Source organism: Aythya fuligula, chromosome 2, assembly GCF_009819795.1.
Source record: "Aythya fuligula isolate bAytFul2 chromosome 2, bAytFul2.pri, whole genome shotgun sequence".
In the NCBI taxonomy this organism is placed as follows: domain Eukaryota; kingdom Metazoa; phylum Chordata; class Aves; order Anseriformes; family Anatidae; genus Aythya; species Aythya fuligula.
The window spans coordinates 1,225,001-1,242,161 of record NC_045560.1 but is presented as its reverse complement, the minus strand read 5'-3'; the positions used below and the strand labels follow the sequence as shown (position 1 = coordinate 1,242,161).

The following is a 17,161-nucleotide window of genomic DNA, read 5'->3' as shown; positions in this document are numbered from 1 at the left end:
AGCAGCCTGATGTGCAAGACAAAATATTTCTGCCACAGTTGAGTTTATAGTCTATTCCAACAATTTTAGAGGAAGGCTATTAAAGCTAACGCAGCTTGAGGAACAGCTGGGAATCATTACCTGTCTTGGTGTCTGCAGTCACTTCGCTATCTTGTTCTTTTTCTGGGTTTCTCTCGTTTTCTCCTTCTTGTGCTTTATCACCTTCCTCAATTTCACTCTCCACTTTGTTTTCAACCTAAATGGGATGAAGGATTGTTTGGAGAATGAGAGCTACACAAGACATTCAATGTTAACATGGTTTATAGCTTTCAAATTAATTCACTATCATAAAGGAAGAGATTAAGTTTTAAAGACTGGCTTCTACTTCAGCCCATTTTGACAACCATGCCCACAATCTGAACAGACAAAGCAACTGCCATACTGGACGGAAATCTACCAGATTCAGTAACCCAGGTAAAATGCTTCGTCTGAAGGTACGTGAAACCCTGAAGTAAGATGACAGGTAAGAACATCTTCCACTCCCCGTGCTGTCACCATTTATTCTGGTAGTTTGTGCACCATTCTCCTATCTTTTCCATACAGTTTTTCATACAGTTTTCAGCAATACATGCATCACCTCCAAATGCTCATGGTCACAACAGCATCTTGTGGCAGTAAACACTACAATGGAATTACATATTGCAGGAGGGTGCTTCTGTCCAGGAATTGGTGGGAAAGAGCAATGGTTGAAAAGTAGAAGTAAAATAGAAATATTTGTTAAAAATCTAGGTGCCTTAAGATAGTATTCATAAAATCAGCAGCAGCTTCGTGCATAGAACTGGAAATATCATTTTCCGCTTATGAATAATCCAAACTGACCCAAATGTTTCTCGTTTATTCTGATTTAAAGAACAAAGCATCTTTTCAAGCTCTAACCAAGAAGTCTTCTATACATGCATCTACCTAAATGTACCTGATTATTTATCAGGAATACAGCGTAAGAACTATCTGAGAGCAAGCAAGAAGTAACATCAAGTGTACAGACAGCAATGCTTACGTCACTTTATCTCATTCCTCTGATGAAGCACGCAACACAGAAATACCATCTGTTGTTGCAGATAAGTGCCCACCACTATTCATTTAGCAGAGTGATGTTCGAATTCCAGCATATTAGTTTTAATTGCAGTTTAATGCCACTGGCTGTGATTGTTCCAGACCTAATGTTGACCGTCTGAAAAGAGGTACTGCATTTGTAGACACGATGTTATGAAACTCCCCCCTCAAACACTTGCATTCTTGTAAGCATTATCAACAGGCTGAAGGAATTAATTTCTAATCTGATCTTTATTGGCAGGCTGCATCGCACCTGACATCAAAAGCACATACTACACACACCTATAACCAAAATTTAACACTGACTTCTTGGGCAGAGGAGTTTTACTGACCAGCTCAGCTATGGACACCTTCATTTAGTCAGATCTCATTTGCCCACATCCGTGGAACTGAGAACGGTTCCAGAAACAGGCAACAAAGCCATAAGTGATGGCACAGACTGAACAGACCTAACTCACATTGCCACTGGAGACTTGTGACAATAGCTAATAATCATTCAGGTCGTCTGTTCAGCTCCACACAAGCTACTCAAGAATGGTTGCCAAATACTGCTAGGAATCCAAACAACTCACCATTTTCCAGGAAAGCCCTGATCTCTCTAATCCTGACGGAGCTGAAAGCTGTATTCAACTTCGGAAAGGCAATTTGCCAAAAGACAAACTTTTCTAGGGCAAGACTTCAAAGTGATACTTGCTTTGGACTACTACAAGTCATGAACCAGAACAAACCAATGTCCTTCTGCAGCTTAAGTCTCTACAATTAGTTTGATATTGCCTGCTTTGCATTTCCTCCCAGTCCCAACTTTTTCTCAGGACTAGGAAAAAACGTGCCAGCCATTTGTCCAGCACAAGCAACATCTCTGTGACTTAATCACTCATTAGAAAACGAAGTACTAGGAAGACTGGGAACTGTTAGGGAACGCTGTTCATTCACTAAGGACTGACCAGCACACTACCACCTACCTTTTTTTTAGCAGACACTTTGGAATTTAGTAATTTAGGTCTATAAGTATCAGAAGTATCTTTTCAGAAACAGCATGCTGAACTAAGCTTACCTTCTCAGACTGCTGCCCATCTGTTTCTGTTTCCATTTTTTCTTCTTCAGCTCCATCTGAGAATATAAATAAAGTACTTAGAATTGTCACAACATCCACTTATTATACTTATTTCAGAGTTAACTACAATTTTCAGTTCTCTACTGACAGTAGCTTATGAAGAAAGCCATACAGCACTAAACTCCTGGAAAACCCAATTCTGTTAAACTAATCTTACTTTAAAAATCAAGTTTACTTGCACATTTAAATTTAACAGGCTTTTATTTACAGTCCAACAAGAAGGACAAAGCATTAAGTTATCTGTGCTCTACTCAAACACCCAATTTACCCACACAGGGAGAAAACCCCAAATCTATCTATCTTAGTTACATAAAGAAGAGTATAATGTACAGCTCTGCAGTATTCAAGTCATATAGTAATTCCCATTGGTAAGTCGAAGTATTATAAAATGTTTTTCCCAATACAGCCAATTTGATTCTGTAGATGGTTGTCAGCTGCATGATTAACCTCAATTACAGTGCTGCCAGACTTGTAATTCCTCCTTAGCACAAGATCCCCTGAGCTGCTTTTGATGAAAGGTCCACCCAGCAGCACTGTCGCGCGTTGCAGGTCAACTGAAGATCTAAATTGCATCTTGCAGGTGGTGAAAATACCGGAGTTCTGTGTTGAAGTTTGCCAAAGCAGACTTTAAAATAATTATTCAACACCTGAATACTGAGCCCTAGCCAATTTGTTAAAGCTGACACTGATGTTAAACACTAAGCACCTCTTGCTGTTTTTCACCCCAAAAAGCACTGGAGGCAAGTAATTCTTCTCCTTGGTGGTTCTGGCTTGAAACCCAGCCCCGTGCCCCGTTTTGCATCCTTGGTACCTGCTGCTCCCTGCACAAACACCATGACCACCAGGTTCTCAGGTACGGCCCGACCCTGCGCTTACCTCAAAGCATATTTTCCCCCAGAGCACTCTGAGAAGTATTCAAGCCCTCAGAAACATATTTAGAAGAATTAAGATGTTTTTGAGTTCCTACATCATATGAGTTACCAAAAGGGGAGCAGCACAGAGCACACGAGGCCAAATATCTTGTTACTGCCTGCTAGCACTTGATGCCAGGCACGGCGTGTGGTTACAGACAATCGAATCGATTTTCCAGGTATTTCACATGCGATGTAGAACTAGAGGTCCCCGTGAATCAGAACTGAACAATGATGCTTGAGTCAAAGAAACTGGTCCAAAAGGTGCCCTGCGATAGATGTTCTTGGACAATCCTCTCACTCAGGCCTTAATCATTCACTCTCTTGCTTCCTCCTCAGCTGAAATGAGAGCAATACTTGAGGCTTTGTATTGAAGAAAGATCAATGAAGGGATCCAAGTTAAACCCAAATGCTTTATTTGCTTTCTGAGAACAAAACATTAGTACAACTCCTTAAAAACCCAACTGCAGCTTCCCAGCTAGGCACTCAACAAGCCACGCATTGCATCTGAGCATAAGAGCTGGTTGTTGGTTTGGTACAGAACAAGAAAATAACACTCCCAGATTTGTAAAGAGCATGATTTCCAAGATATTCTGAAAAAGCAGAGCTAACGTGTGCCTTCAGTGCTAACACCAAAGAACACAACGGTGTTGTCACAAGAAGCTAGAAGCACATAACACGAACCATTTGGACACTTGGCAGGTTTCTCACCGCTTTGGGTGTGTGGGTCTGGACACCACCCACTGCCTTTTATGCACTTTTCATATTTTGAACCCAAAATGAGTTTCCCAGACACACAGAAAAACCTGACCTTGACCACAAGCACCTTCGGAGTGCCCAGCCTCAGCTTCGATACTCGACTATATGCTTCCTGCTGCTGCTCATTTTGGTTTTTGGCTGACGAGACTGAGCTCTTCAAGCTAATAACCTCTTATTTACTGTCTGCGTGGCATTCAAACAGCCACAACAGAGACATCTGAAGGGTTCTGGCAAAACAGAGCCAGACCCCCTTGAGTTACAGACTGCTGTCTGAGTACCAGCTGACCAGTTATCATCCCTTCTAATTTTGGCACCTACAAAGGGAGATAAATAGCCTAACTGGTACGCGAGACTAAAACGAGGCAAAAGAAAAAAAAAAATCCATCTTCTGTCAATGCTACAGCAGTAAAGCAGTAATGCTGCTACCATGTGCTGAATGCATGCACCCTGTAAGAGAAGTGTTTTAACAGCCGTTAGTATATCCCTGTCCTCAGGACAGATCTTTTGGTTTGTTTATAGCCTTTGGTTCATTCATTTACTGCTTTATAGAACATTTAAATAAACATTCCTGCTAACGAAAGCAGGCCTCTTCAGGGTAAGAGGATAACAACAAATGCATTGATAGCAAATACCACAAAGGAATCTGAATAATGTAGTACTATTTCCCAATATATTTCCCATATGGACTGTTTACTCGACCAAGAAACACCGATCTGTTTGCAGCACCCAGATGTTCTGTAAGAACAAAAGGGAAACTTCAGCACAATCCTGTACTCTTTGTCTGGGACCTGAGACCCAAAAGACCTGACACCAGTAAAATTTAATGTATGGAGGCATTAAAAAGGGAGCTTACTGAGATCACTGGCTCCAGCATATGCTTTCGTACCAGTATAAATCTGCTGGTGAAAAGCCTTTATCCATCTCTAAGCTTCTGAAGACACTGGTTAGTGTAAGGGTGCTCATTTTCTGTAACCCTTACTATACTGGGAATTCCCACGTGCTACGCTGAAGCAAAACAGATGTACAAAATGTTTTCCTTCAGCAGCAATTGTTCTGTGGAAAGGTTTTTACAAGAATCCCTTCAACATATATATGAAAAATAACAATGTCTGACAGAGATGATGGTTTTCCTCTTGGCTTGTTTAAAGCAGATAAACCTACTTATCTGAAGTATCTGCCACCAAAACTCAATTCATGGTGGATAGGGACACACCTTCTCTGAAGTTGTAACTCTGAGTTAGGATTTGGTGACCTAATAGCAGCTCAGGGAAAACCTAGGTTAGATTTTCTCAGCCAGCTGTTTCAGGCCTAGAAGCAGAGCTCCAACCTGCGCTTAGAAGTGTCATTCCTCCTGGTAAACTAAAGAGAAAGCTTTTTTACAGCCAAAAAAAGGAGAGGTAAGGTGCAGAACATTCCAAGTGTGCTTGGTTTAGTGGAGTGAAAGACCATGAGCTCAAACTAGGAATGTGCTGCACAGGAGTACAGAAGTTTTCATTTCTGGTGCAGCTTAGCTCAGACACCAAGAACTTCACACAGAAGGACCTGGACATATTAGAATGAGTCAAGAGGAGGCCCCAGAGATGCTCAAGGGGCTGAAGCAGCTCTGCTGGGAGGAGAGGCCGAGGGAGTTGGGGTTGTTCAGCCTGGAGCAGAGAAGGCTGTAGGGAGACCTCACAGAGGCCTTCAGGGGCTGCAGGAGGGCTGGGGAGGGACTCTTGGGCAGGGGTTGTAGGGATAGGACACGGGGCAATGGCTTTAAGGTAAAAGAGGGCAGATTTAGGTTAGATACTCAAAATCCTTCCCTCTGCGGGCGGTGAAGCCTGGTGCAGGCTGCCCCCAGGAGCTGTGGGTGCCCCATCTCTGGCAGTGCCCAAGGCCAGGCTGGATGGGGCTGGGAACAGCCTGGGCTGGGGCAGGGGGGTGGAATTTGATAATATTTAAGGTCCCTTCCTACCCAAACCATTCTGTGATTCCGTGATCCACGATTCCTACCATCAGGATACAGTATAACTGAAAGAAAAAAGGTCTGCATGAACAACCCAAAACTTAAAAGCAGGGAGGAGCAGAGCAGTTCTGAAGCTCAGAGTAAAGCGGGCTACAAAAAAATGTCCATAAACTGGAGCTTTAAGTGGAAAAGAGGAGATGTCTGTCTTAAGAGCTCATAACGCGATGATTTGTTTGCTGTTCTAGAAGCTGACAGCCTGTAGCTCAGGTTCCTCAGCCTGGATTCAGGTCTCAGCACCCCATACCACCACACTGCTCTCACCTCCCAAGGGCTTCCAGTCTGAGCAGTCCCCACAAACCTGCAGCCTCTCCTTTATAGTCTGCTGGAGGGAAAAAAAAAAATCTCTACAAAGTTTTTGTCATGCAACTGCATGCCTTTTGCTCAGGATCACCAAATGGGTGACAGCACTCCCGGCTAGATACACATTCCCAGTCATATGTGATATAAAGCTGGAGGTAACAATCATGCAAGTTGCCCCTGAGAACACCATAAAGTCAAGTCCTGTAGGACACAAATCTTCACACTCTATCCAAAAAGCCACTTTGTTCCCGGGTCTGTTAGATAGGACCGACCTCTCTTTCTACCCTAAGATCAGCTTGGGGTGGTGGTTTTGGTTTTCTGATTACGATGCACGTCAAGGTTTCCAGTCTCGAGATAAAGAGGAGCAGTGACTAACAGCATGTGATTACCTGCAGAAAGCAAAGATACCAGCACAGGACAAGTCTGTGAAGGTTTACAACGTGCTACCTATCAAGCATGGGGTTGAAGGCATTTGCTGTTAAATCCCTATGCATACTGGGGCAAGTTTTATTAAGCATTTATTTTTTACTTGTAGACCATTGTTGAGTGACTCCTGCCACAGAAGCCGTCCCAAGGCAAACACGCACCCTAAGAGGTCAAACTCTTTCCCCCCAAGCTTTAAAAAAAATCTCAAAGAAAAAAAAAAAGCAAATACAGCATCTCTCAGTAAGGCAAGTGCCCTTCAACTCTCCCCTGCTTCATAATACATCTAGTAAACCTTTCCCTAAGCTCAGCACACTTTTGTATTACAGAGGGACACATCCAGCTACAGGAAGAGTGGGAAGGTGTGTGTGTGTGACAGTAAGATTGTTGTGAACATCCTGATTTAGCTTAGGTTTTCGAGTCCTGGCTATAAGATAAAAGGTTATTTTAAAATCAGGATGACAACTTTAGGCAGGTTGTAGTCAATGGATTTTGAAAACTGTTCTCTTCTATTAGCCAGCGAGCCGCTATCTGCAGTGACAGCGCTACGCCTCTGCAGTTCCCACTGGCATAAGCCATTCCGTGCCTGTACACGTCGAGGAGACCATGCTGAAATACTACATGTAGCAAGAAAAAAAGCGATCAGTTATTAGTTTGGGCATTAAATAAGTTTATTGGGATTCAAGCAGGTTTGTTTCTAGCTTACGGGCTACAGGAAGTACCTCTAAGCAATTAGAGCTTCAAAAAAAATAATTTTGAATTCAAGTATGAGAAGATTTAAAAAAAAAAAAACACCAATTTCTGACCCTCTGCATGAGAATGACAGAAATTACTCCCGCATTTCAGTGAGATACAAACACCTTAATGATTGAAAGAGGTTAAAAACACGACGACGTAATTGAATGAGGTAATGAAAACAGAACTGACAATGAAAACGAGGATTGATTAATTAGAGATACGTGTTCCTAATAAAAAAAAGGAGAAGAGAACTTTAAGACCCAATAATCCCTTTTACAGGGCACCAGTGAAGCTCTTTAACACTTCGCCAGGTCTGGTATCATACCTTGAAACCTGCAGGATGTGGGAAAAGAAATTAATGGTATTTCTTAAATCAACAGCAGACAGATGGTCACAAAACATCTCTCTAGAGGAAGAAAGCACCTGCAGAGGAGAAAGCACCACCTCTCCACACCCTTCTTCAAACACCTGAAGCAGCAAATATTTGTTGCTCTATGGCAACTTGTTCTGCTTTGCATGTTATCTCCAGGAACAGGGGGGGCTGTGTTCTAATACATGAAGAATTTATAACTGCCTTCTGATGGAGCCCAGTGACTCTACAAAGAAGTTAAATTGACTTCAGGTCAGCAAGGGAAACCATAAAATTTCCACTGTCATAATTTACTGCATCACCAGCAAGCAGACACTTGCAGCACAGGCAGATAAGTAGCCTCTGTTGTCGCTAGAAGAACAGGAAGCCAAACCCTACATACAAATGCACAGCACAGGAGTTTCAGCTCAGCAGCCAGCTTTGAGCTGCCCGCGAGGCATCCCTTCCCCTTTGTTTTCAATAAGGTGACACGTGCAACGTGTCAGAAGTCAGGCTTAGATATTAATACTTAATTGAGAGGAAATATACCATAGCTGTAGAAAAATCCTGGGTCTGAACGTGATAAATACGTTACCATCTAAGCCAAAATTTCTATCTTCCAAAGAAAGTCAGGACTCAATGGCCACCAGAGCTGGCCCCAAGGCTGCCACGGAGAAGGAATTCCAGATTCATGAAGCTGTGTGAGTCCATCACAAGGGGATTGATGGGCTCAATCCTCCAACAGCACGGAGCTAGCTTACAGGCACCTGCACACATGCAAAGTGAAGGAACTGTTCAGTGTCTGTTTATCTTAGCAATGCGTGCGTTATTTCAGAGTGAAAGCACACCCTAGGGACCGCATGAGAAATCATCCTGCCAAAAATGAAGTAAAATAGCTCCTTCTGGGTACGTTTTCTGCTATATGTATTTGAGAACGTTACACGATCGTCCATAAAGTGTTAAATTTAATCATCTGTTTAAGTCGCTTACAGTTGTAGGGGAGCCCCTAAATCAGACACCATCCCCCCAGTGCCTGCTGTCACAGATGAGCTACAGCTGGAGGCCTCCACGCACTTGTGCCAGTGGAAATGCTTCCAGTGAAATACTTGGTAGAGTATTTCTAAAATCCACGAGTAACTGCCTCCAACACAGGCACTTCAGAGACTCCCCCGTGCCTAATTCAATGCACATATATGCAGGCAACGGAGTTAATCACCTTTGGAAAGTTATTAAGAAAGCACACATACTCAGTAAAGACCTAAGAGGGATACTACGCACCACAGGTGCACTAAATATTCCCCTTCTCTGGAGCAAAATCCCTGGCCTGGAGAACAGGCTCCTTTGTTTGCTCTCCTCCATTCACTCAATAAAACAAACGCAGGGAATCTCCTCCATCACAATCTACAACCCACAGCTGTGGTAGCATCTTGGAAACTAAAAGACAGCACCCGCCATGCTTATCACAGAATCTGAACCACTCGAGTCCATTCTTAATTCGAACAAAGCTTTACAACATGCATCTAAAAAGAAGCATCATCAGCCTTTAGAAATTTAACAATGAGGACAAGAATGAGATTCTTGGATATCGATGTAAGCTCCAGGAATCTCTTCCAGTCCCATTTCCCCCCTTTCACATTCCACGCTGCCTACAATTCGCCAATATTAAGAGCTTTCAAAAGACTGCAGAGCTATGGTATAATTTTATTTCTAAAACACACCAACTGATGAGCTTTAATTACAGTATGGAACCCTCCGTAGATATTTTTAGTCCTCTGTGGCGACGTGTAGATACAATACCTCAGGTCTAGTCATGCCAAACGGCTCCATTTCAGCAGTTACACACCACAACGCTGCACTTCAACATCCAACACACCTCTGCACGTGCAAGCCACGGATTCCCCTATGCCCTCCAGTGCAAAGCTGTTTTGGAGGTGGAAGGCGCTGCAGATTGCGGAGTGACCCAGTTCACTCTTGCTGAGCAGCTCCCCCAGGGAGAACCATCTGCTGTTGTCCTAATTTATTCCATTAGTCACAGCCCAATACAAATCGCATTAGCTATAACAGGACAGTATTACTTAGAGAACTCACCACACAGCTCATTCAGAAATAATCGTGTTATGGTCATCTGCTCTCCAACTCCCCATATTAAATGACAGGCACTTCAGAATTTCTATTTGCAACTTGTGTGCAAATTCTCCTACAGAAAGGGCTGCCAGACCAGCGATATCACTAATGATGCCGATGATAAACTTCCACAACTGTGCTGCAGATTTAAGAATTAAGACTCAAAGTATACACGATACAGAGGTCCTTAATGTGCATGCTACAGTGAAACCTGTACTCAGAAAACAGGGAAGAGTTGAACAGAGCCACAGCAGAAAAAAAACGTATGTATGTATAAACCTAAGCTTAGTTTACTTTAAAGTAGTCATCACATTAAACCTAGTCTCAGATGGAGTAACACCTAGATTTGTTTCATAGTAGACTTGAAAATAAAACCAACCCCCTTGAACTTTCAACAGAGCTTTGATGCTTTTTGACAGTTCTGTGCAGAGCACTGCAGATACTCCAGATGCCAGTGTTTCCTTTCCAACATGTTCTCTCTTTCCAAAGCACCGAGCTGCCTGACATCAAGTCTGTCCCACTGAGCATAGGACTAAAAAAAGATGAGAAGGATTGAGTGGCCTGTTAATTTTTTTTCCACGTAAGAAACACCTTAAAAAGTTAAACACTACTTTTAAATCCTATTTACAAGTGTAGTTCTGCATCGGACACTAAGTACCATAAATAGTAGTCCTGCATCTTCAGCTGTACAGCTAGCAGTTGGTAACTGAACAGAACTGGAACACACAGGTCCCTCACGGTCCCATCACACAGCATGCACCTTGCTTGTGCCTCTACACAGAGGGTGACAGCAGGTCAAGTAGGAGACACACAAGCACAGCCCAAATCAAGCCTCCCAGCTGACCCAGATTACATTCCATTCAGTTTTATCCAAAGCTACCGTGGCATTTAAAGATGCAGTCACTAAACTCTCCAAAACAGCTTGTGGTAAGCTGAAGAAAACAGCAGCCAACAATGATGGAGAGAAAAATTAAGATGTACTGACAAGCTGGTAGATCTGTACCAAACGCAGGAGGATGGAAGTCTTTGGGAAAGTTAACAGGTAGGTAGCTGAATGTCCCTCTGCACTCATTTCACTGCTGTAGAAGAGCCAAAACGGAGACGGAATGGGCTTGCACAAAGCTTTATAGGGAGCTGCAGCAAGATGCACCTTTACTCACCATAGTGACAAATAAACAATTTGCAACTGTCAAAATTGCAGATAAACTTCATACCACACTATCTGTTGAATACCACAGAAAATAGTTCAGTTGAACTCCAAAACAAGAGCTTGTTAGTATGCAGTGTAACGTACAACAGCCAGAGCCAAGAACCACCACGTACCAGTTCACCTCTTAATAGAAAGCTGCTCTTCTGCTACCACCAGTTAGTGTACCCTGTGCAATGCTTACACTAAAACTAGTTGCCAAAAGGTGTGACAGAACATTATAGGCTCAGCTGGAGCACAAAGAGCCAATAAACCTCTGTTTGCTCTACCATAACTATGATGCTAGAAAGCCATCATCATTCAACTGCTCTCATGCTCGTGGAACTGGCATGAAATCTTCCACTCTGGTATTTTTGCCCATTCGACTTGTACACATCCCAAGCGATGGCATTTTCACTTAGCCAGCAGGAGGAAAACAAATGGCTAAAACTAAAGCTGGCCCTAAGTTCATTAATTCATTGTCAAGAGTTAATAATCCGCAGAGAGTAGAAGTGGAATGGCCTGTCACACGCGCTCCTTACCACCATTCCCATCTCCCGTTGGAGGCGAGCTTAAGGTTTATTACGAGTCAGAAAATGCCTGCTGAAATCTGATTTGCAGATATTTCTGCAAAACGCAGAACCGACGGGCAGCCTACCGATTTTCTCCGGCTCATCTGGACCTGTTCCAGCAATGCAACTGCTCTCCAGCCCGTACGTTGGATCCACCTTCCCAGAGGCTCGTGCTGCTTCTTGTACTTTCTTTACGTGAGCTTCAACTAGCTCCAGTGGTACTTCCTCTCTGACTCGAGAAAACTCCTCTGTTAAAAATTACACAGATATGTCATATTGCATGCGTTTTATGGTAAATTTTAAGTTATTTTCTCAGAGAGGCATGCAGGTAGATCTTGTGACAAAATGCATTCTCAATTTTCAATGTTCTTTCTTTTCACTTTAGATAATTTTCCCTCTCAAATCAAGTAGAAGAGATTCTCCTCCCAGTTATATAAAAATGCCTTTTACATGCAAAAATAAAGAAAAAAGCAAGAGGAACACTTTCACTGAGTTTCTTAGGGAATATAACCGTGGCTTATAATTTCAACACAAGCTAAAAGGAAAACTAGAGGTTTAGCATTGTGCATTTTAAAAGAGCTAAATAACAACAGTGGTCACACACAACACCAACTACAGGGCAGTGCTTACAAACTGTTACTACTCAATGAGCACAGAAGGGGGGATGCCAGCCCTCTTCAGATATTCAGTGGCTTTTAGGAGTTATTCTAGCTTGTCTGTAAACTGGCGGGTTCAGTAACAACAGAACACAAACCTGGGTATTAGCAGACCTGAAGAACTTATTATCCATCCTGAAAAATCTCTATAAACAGTTGATTTTAAGAGCAGGCTGACAGAGCAGAATGTTGAACAGACAAGGTAAAAAAAAAAAAAACTTCTGGGGCAAACTCATACCTAATGCAGCCTTTGCTGCAGCTGATGCCACCCGGGGATCCACCACCGATGCCAGAAAAGCAACAGTACTCATCACTGGGTTGCCAGATTGGCTGAAAGGAACGGGCTGGTAAGCCAGCGGGCCAAGGGATGCATCGGAGTTCTCCAAATAGGGGTCTTCGATAGGAAGCCTCAGGAAATGGAGAATGCATTCATCCTGGGTACGGCTCCCAACGTGCTCCGAGACTTTGTTCCAGTCATCTTTGTACATCTCCAGAGCCTGTAAAAGATGAAGATCATGGTATATACATTAGCTAATCTGGAAAAAAAAAAAAACAACAAACAAACACAAAGAACACTACTGCTTTATGCAAAAAGCCTTTTGATACTAGTTATTTTGGTGATGCAACAACAACAGTATCAAACAACTATTTAAATCCTAATTTTTCAGTAGTGAAATTATTCCACAGAAGAACACACATCTCGCTGGCACATGAGTTAAGCTACTGAGAGCATTACACGAGTTTTGTGCTGTTACTATACCAAAGAGAACTGTCAGACGACTTTGGATTTAATAGTAAGATTTGAATAGTTAGCATTTCCCCATTTTGCATTCACATGATAAACTTCACAGAGAAATAAGTTTGCTTATCCTACAAAGCCTCAGCAAATTCTTTTAATTCCCCCCAGTACTCCCCGCAGTGGCATTCTTGTGCTCTCTCATTAATGTCTTAAGTCACCAAGCTCTTTGGGGCAGTAATAGTATTTATTTTACTTGCACTATGTATGATGATGAAGTCCATTTTAAATATCCAGCAGATGTAATGAAAACAAAAGAGCAAAGTACACCAAGGAAAAAAGGAAAATATATTCTGTATCATGAAGCAAAAAAGGGATCAGCTTTCGAGGAACTACAACCCAGTCCGACTCTCAGCAAGTATTCAAGTTAAGAAATTGTTATTATGCAGGTAAGACACCTGATAAAGTAAGGACCTTCCAGATTAAGTCAAAGATTTGTAATTCTTAATTCCAGTCACTTTTGAAGTTGCTTCAGCCAAGCCTCAATTAACAATTTAACAAATATGAGACACCAAAGATTCGGCATTAATTTTCAAGAAAAAAAACTAATGAATTAGTACCATAAAAAAGTGATAGCCTAATGTAATATTACCCTTCAGCAGATTTTGTTGTTGTTGAAAACTACCTTAATTATTTAAACATTCAGATTGCATAAAATTAGAGCTTAAGTATCCTAAACAACTTTTACATTATTGATATGATTAATGATCAAGTCACCTAGGCAAAGTAAAAACCAATTTGATTTCTAGACCTATTAAGTTAAACGAACCAAACAAGAAAAATAAACAAATCTGCAAACTCAAACAAAGGCCTATCAGAAGTCTTCCGAAAATATTTAATCCTAGAGGCTGCATATGAACAGTAAACATCTGTTTCCTTGACTTACAGATCCCATTTGAATTTCAAATTGAATGGAGTTGGCATAGAAGTCAACTTGCTTTTCACTTGTGCACTTGGGCACATTGTGGATGTTGAAAGCCAGAAAAATGACCTGGAAGTGGTTTAAGCTTTACCTTGCTGAAGTCTTGTATTTCTCTCAAAAACCTCATTACTTAAATTGGGTGGGGAGGAGGGAGCCAACCCTACTACACCTTCAGAAGGCCACTGGTTCCCTGCTCCGGCCCCAAAACACGGGGTGTAAGATTAAATGGGCAAGCAGCAGAGTAAGGGAAGGAGGGAAGGGGAAGGAGGGAAGGCTGTGCTCCAGCAGAGCCTAGGATGGAAAGAACAATACAGAAACTGTTGCAGACCACAAACTAGACAAAGAGAGGGGTTTTAACAGCTCTGCAGAAAGAATACTTTGCATTGGGAATGAACAAAGGACGAGCCACGTTGGACAGCCTGCTCAATACCGCAGCGATCAATGGTCCCTAACTGCTTATAAACCGCTCGCCTGACCTCCTTCACCTCCTTCTGATCTTGCCCCAGTGCTTAAAGAAATCAAACCCCTCAGTTCACCAGGTCATCCTCACGGGGAAGTATTTATTTGATGTTCAACATTAATTTCACTTTCCCTAATTCCATCTCAAGTTGGGTGTCTTTGTCTGCCCGTCGTTAGTCACACTGGCATATTACATTAAGTTTTGCTTTTTATGGCCATGCAGGGGTTTTTTTTTTCTCTCCTTCTCCTTCATTACCTATTTTTCTGCTATACAAACTAGCTCTCCCAACAGTTGTCCTTACTATAAATAGCTGAAAGTGCCTTCAACTCCACGGAGACACAGAGCAGCAGTGTGGCAGGGAAGATGGTTCTGGGAGGGGAGCGAGATTCCCCCGCGTCCCCTATTCACTCAGTCAACGGGAGGAAGGACAATAATTATTTTAGATACGATTTATTCTTTGGAACTCCACTGCATGTATATTTGCCCAAAGCTACCCTGAGGATTTAATTGGACTGGGCTGCCTTGTTATAACTGAATTACTTATGTTTGAACTGATATACTCTCTTCACTGATTTATTCATAGGATAAATCCACGAAGAACATTATTAATTTAAACTCACATTAAATAAATTTGCAATCTGAAGACTTGAGGTTTTTTTTTTGTTTTATTTTCTTTAAAAGAAAAATGAATACGCCATCTGGATTATTTAATTAGGCTACTACTTGCTGTGTATGATCATAAGTTACAGACACATAAAAGAATGAATCTTAAATCTTAATAACAGTAAGCAAAGACGACAGTGTATCAAGATATTACTCCTAAGTTTGCTCCATACAAGAACACCACCAACAATATCTTAGCTGTTTTCACCCTGTAAGCAAAATTTTTCCACATGCCGACACAAAAATGTGGGCTAAACAGTGTGCAGTCTGACATAAAAAAACTGTTTTGGCTATTTGATGAACTCGCTTTCTGTATCTGTGAAGGCTGAATCAAAGCATGCTGCTGCTGAGGCACTTTGTCTAGTTCAGAAAAGAAGTCGCACAAAAGTTTAGTATTGTTCAGCACAGTTCATATCCATTGCTCACACTTTGTCATATAAAGTTTCTTAACTTTTCAATGGGCTTATTAACAACAAAAAAGGCCAGAGCAATCACAGAGCTTCATGCTAGTTTAAGCTATCTGTAAGTTAAAAAACAAACAAAAGAAAAATCCCAAAATGGAATTATTTCGCAAAAATCCTGAATTGTAACAAAACTGGATTATATGAAAGGAAGAAAAAAATCCCACCCAACATTTATCCCAAGAAAACATTCCTGTGATGAAAGCTCAGAACACAATTATATATATATATATATTTTTTTTTTTCCTTTTTACAGGAAATGGCAGCAGATTAATTATTTCAGGCCACCTAGAGTCTTCTGACAAAGCGCTATGAAAAACCACATTGCCCTGACAGCAGTAGGAAAGATCAGAACGTACTTATGCAGTACACCTTGTGTGATGGTTTTCATCCCAGGTAGGAAATTCAAGAGAAATTCAAGATTCAATTATCGTATTCAACAGCTTCAGACTAAGCAATCTGGAGACAAAGACCTGATCTAGTGTGCCAACCGTTCTTTGACCTATTTTTCAGGGTACCAACGTGACTCCAGTTATCTCGTGCAATTCTTGAGAAGACCTCTCTGTGTTGCAAGATCTGTTCTTGAGTTTAGGCACACATTCCCAAATGCTTATTTTCTGGGTTGCAGATACGAGTTCAATAGAACTGAACCTTAAAAGTTCATGAAGTCCCTTGAGTACACAGATGTTACTACCATCTCTTTTTAGTAGTTGCATTCTTGTAGCAATGATGGTCAAATAAAGAGAGGGTTTCGAGGGAGAGCTGTAACCTTTTACCATCAGTTCAGAAGCCACAGTCACAAGAGACAGACCAGCAGCCTTGTACACACAGATACTCAACCACACTCCTCCTCCAGTTATGTAAGAATTCCTTCCCCCTCATGAACTTACTTCTAATAGCAGCAACGTCTCTTGTTCTGTCCATTCTCTTCCAGCACTTGCACCTTTACTCTACGAAAGACAGAAGAAAAAAAAGTGAAATGTGTTTCTTTGCACAGAATTTAAAAAAAAAAAAAAAAGGGGGGAAGAATCTTTTGTTATTTGATCCACTCAATATCTAAAGCACCTACCTGTTGAAACATTCCTTCTACAGCTCACCACTGCCTAGTTATCTAATACACAAGTTGAGTTCACAAGTTTACCTAACATAGCTAAAACATGCTGGGAAATGCTTTACCTCATGTTTTGGGGAGGTTGGGGGGGTGTACAGATTTGGTACGTTTTTCTCCTGGCTCACACCTATCCTTGCATGCAAATTCAGCCAACTGAAAAGATGATGTTCTATATAATAAAAACCCTCAGGAAAGTTGATGACAGTCAACTTTCAGTCAGTTTGACTTTGGCCAGTGAAATTAAGTCAAGAACAGAGCAGTTTACACAGAGCATTCTACAATTCACACCAAAGAAGAGCAGCAGCTAACAGAGCACGGTATCTAACTGCCCCTCATCAGCTGCTGTGCAGAAGATGGATGCTGCTGGCAGTCAGGGAGATAGAATTACTCGATTCAGGCACAACTGGGCTACTGTCAGCTTAAAGGACACATTTCTCGACAGAGTAGGAGTTATGTCAACCAAACTTCAGCACCTCTCAAACCTCTGGTATACTTCCAAGGCAGACTGGTAAGTGTAAA

The 17,161-nt window shown here is 41.8% G+C and overlaps 1 protein-coding gene across 1 annotated transcript in view; it reads right to left on the bottom strand.

The window, feature by feature from the left end:
• Window positions 1-17,161, bottom strand: part of SMARCC1 (SWI/SNF related, matrix associated, actin dependent regulator of chromatin subfamily c member 1) — an 82,020-nt gene that overhangs the window by 24,448 nt on the left and 40,411 nt on the right. Inside the window, exons 20-24 of the mRNA XM_032182993.1 lie at window positions 16,422-16,481; window positions 12,468-12,726; window positions 11,660-11,821; window positions 2,147-2,202; window positions 121-235 (exon numbers count right to left, since the gene is read on the bottom strand). Of these exons, the coding sequence (XP_032038884.1) occupies window positions 121-235; window positions 2,147-2,202; window positions 11,660-11,821; window positions 12,468-12,726; window positions 16,422-16,481 (652 nt within the window). The remainder of the gene's footprint in view (window positions 1-120; window positions 236-2,146; window positions 2,203-11,659; window positions 11,822-12,467; window positions 12,727-16,421; window positions 16,482-17,161) is intronic.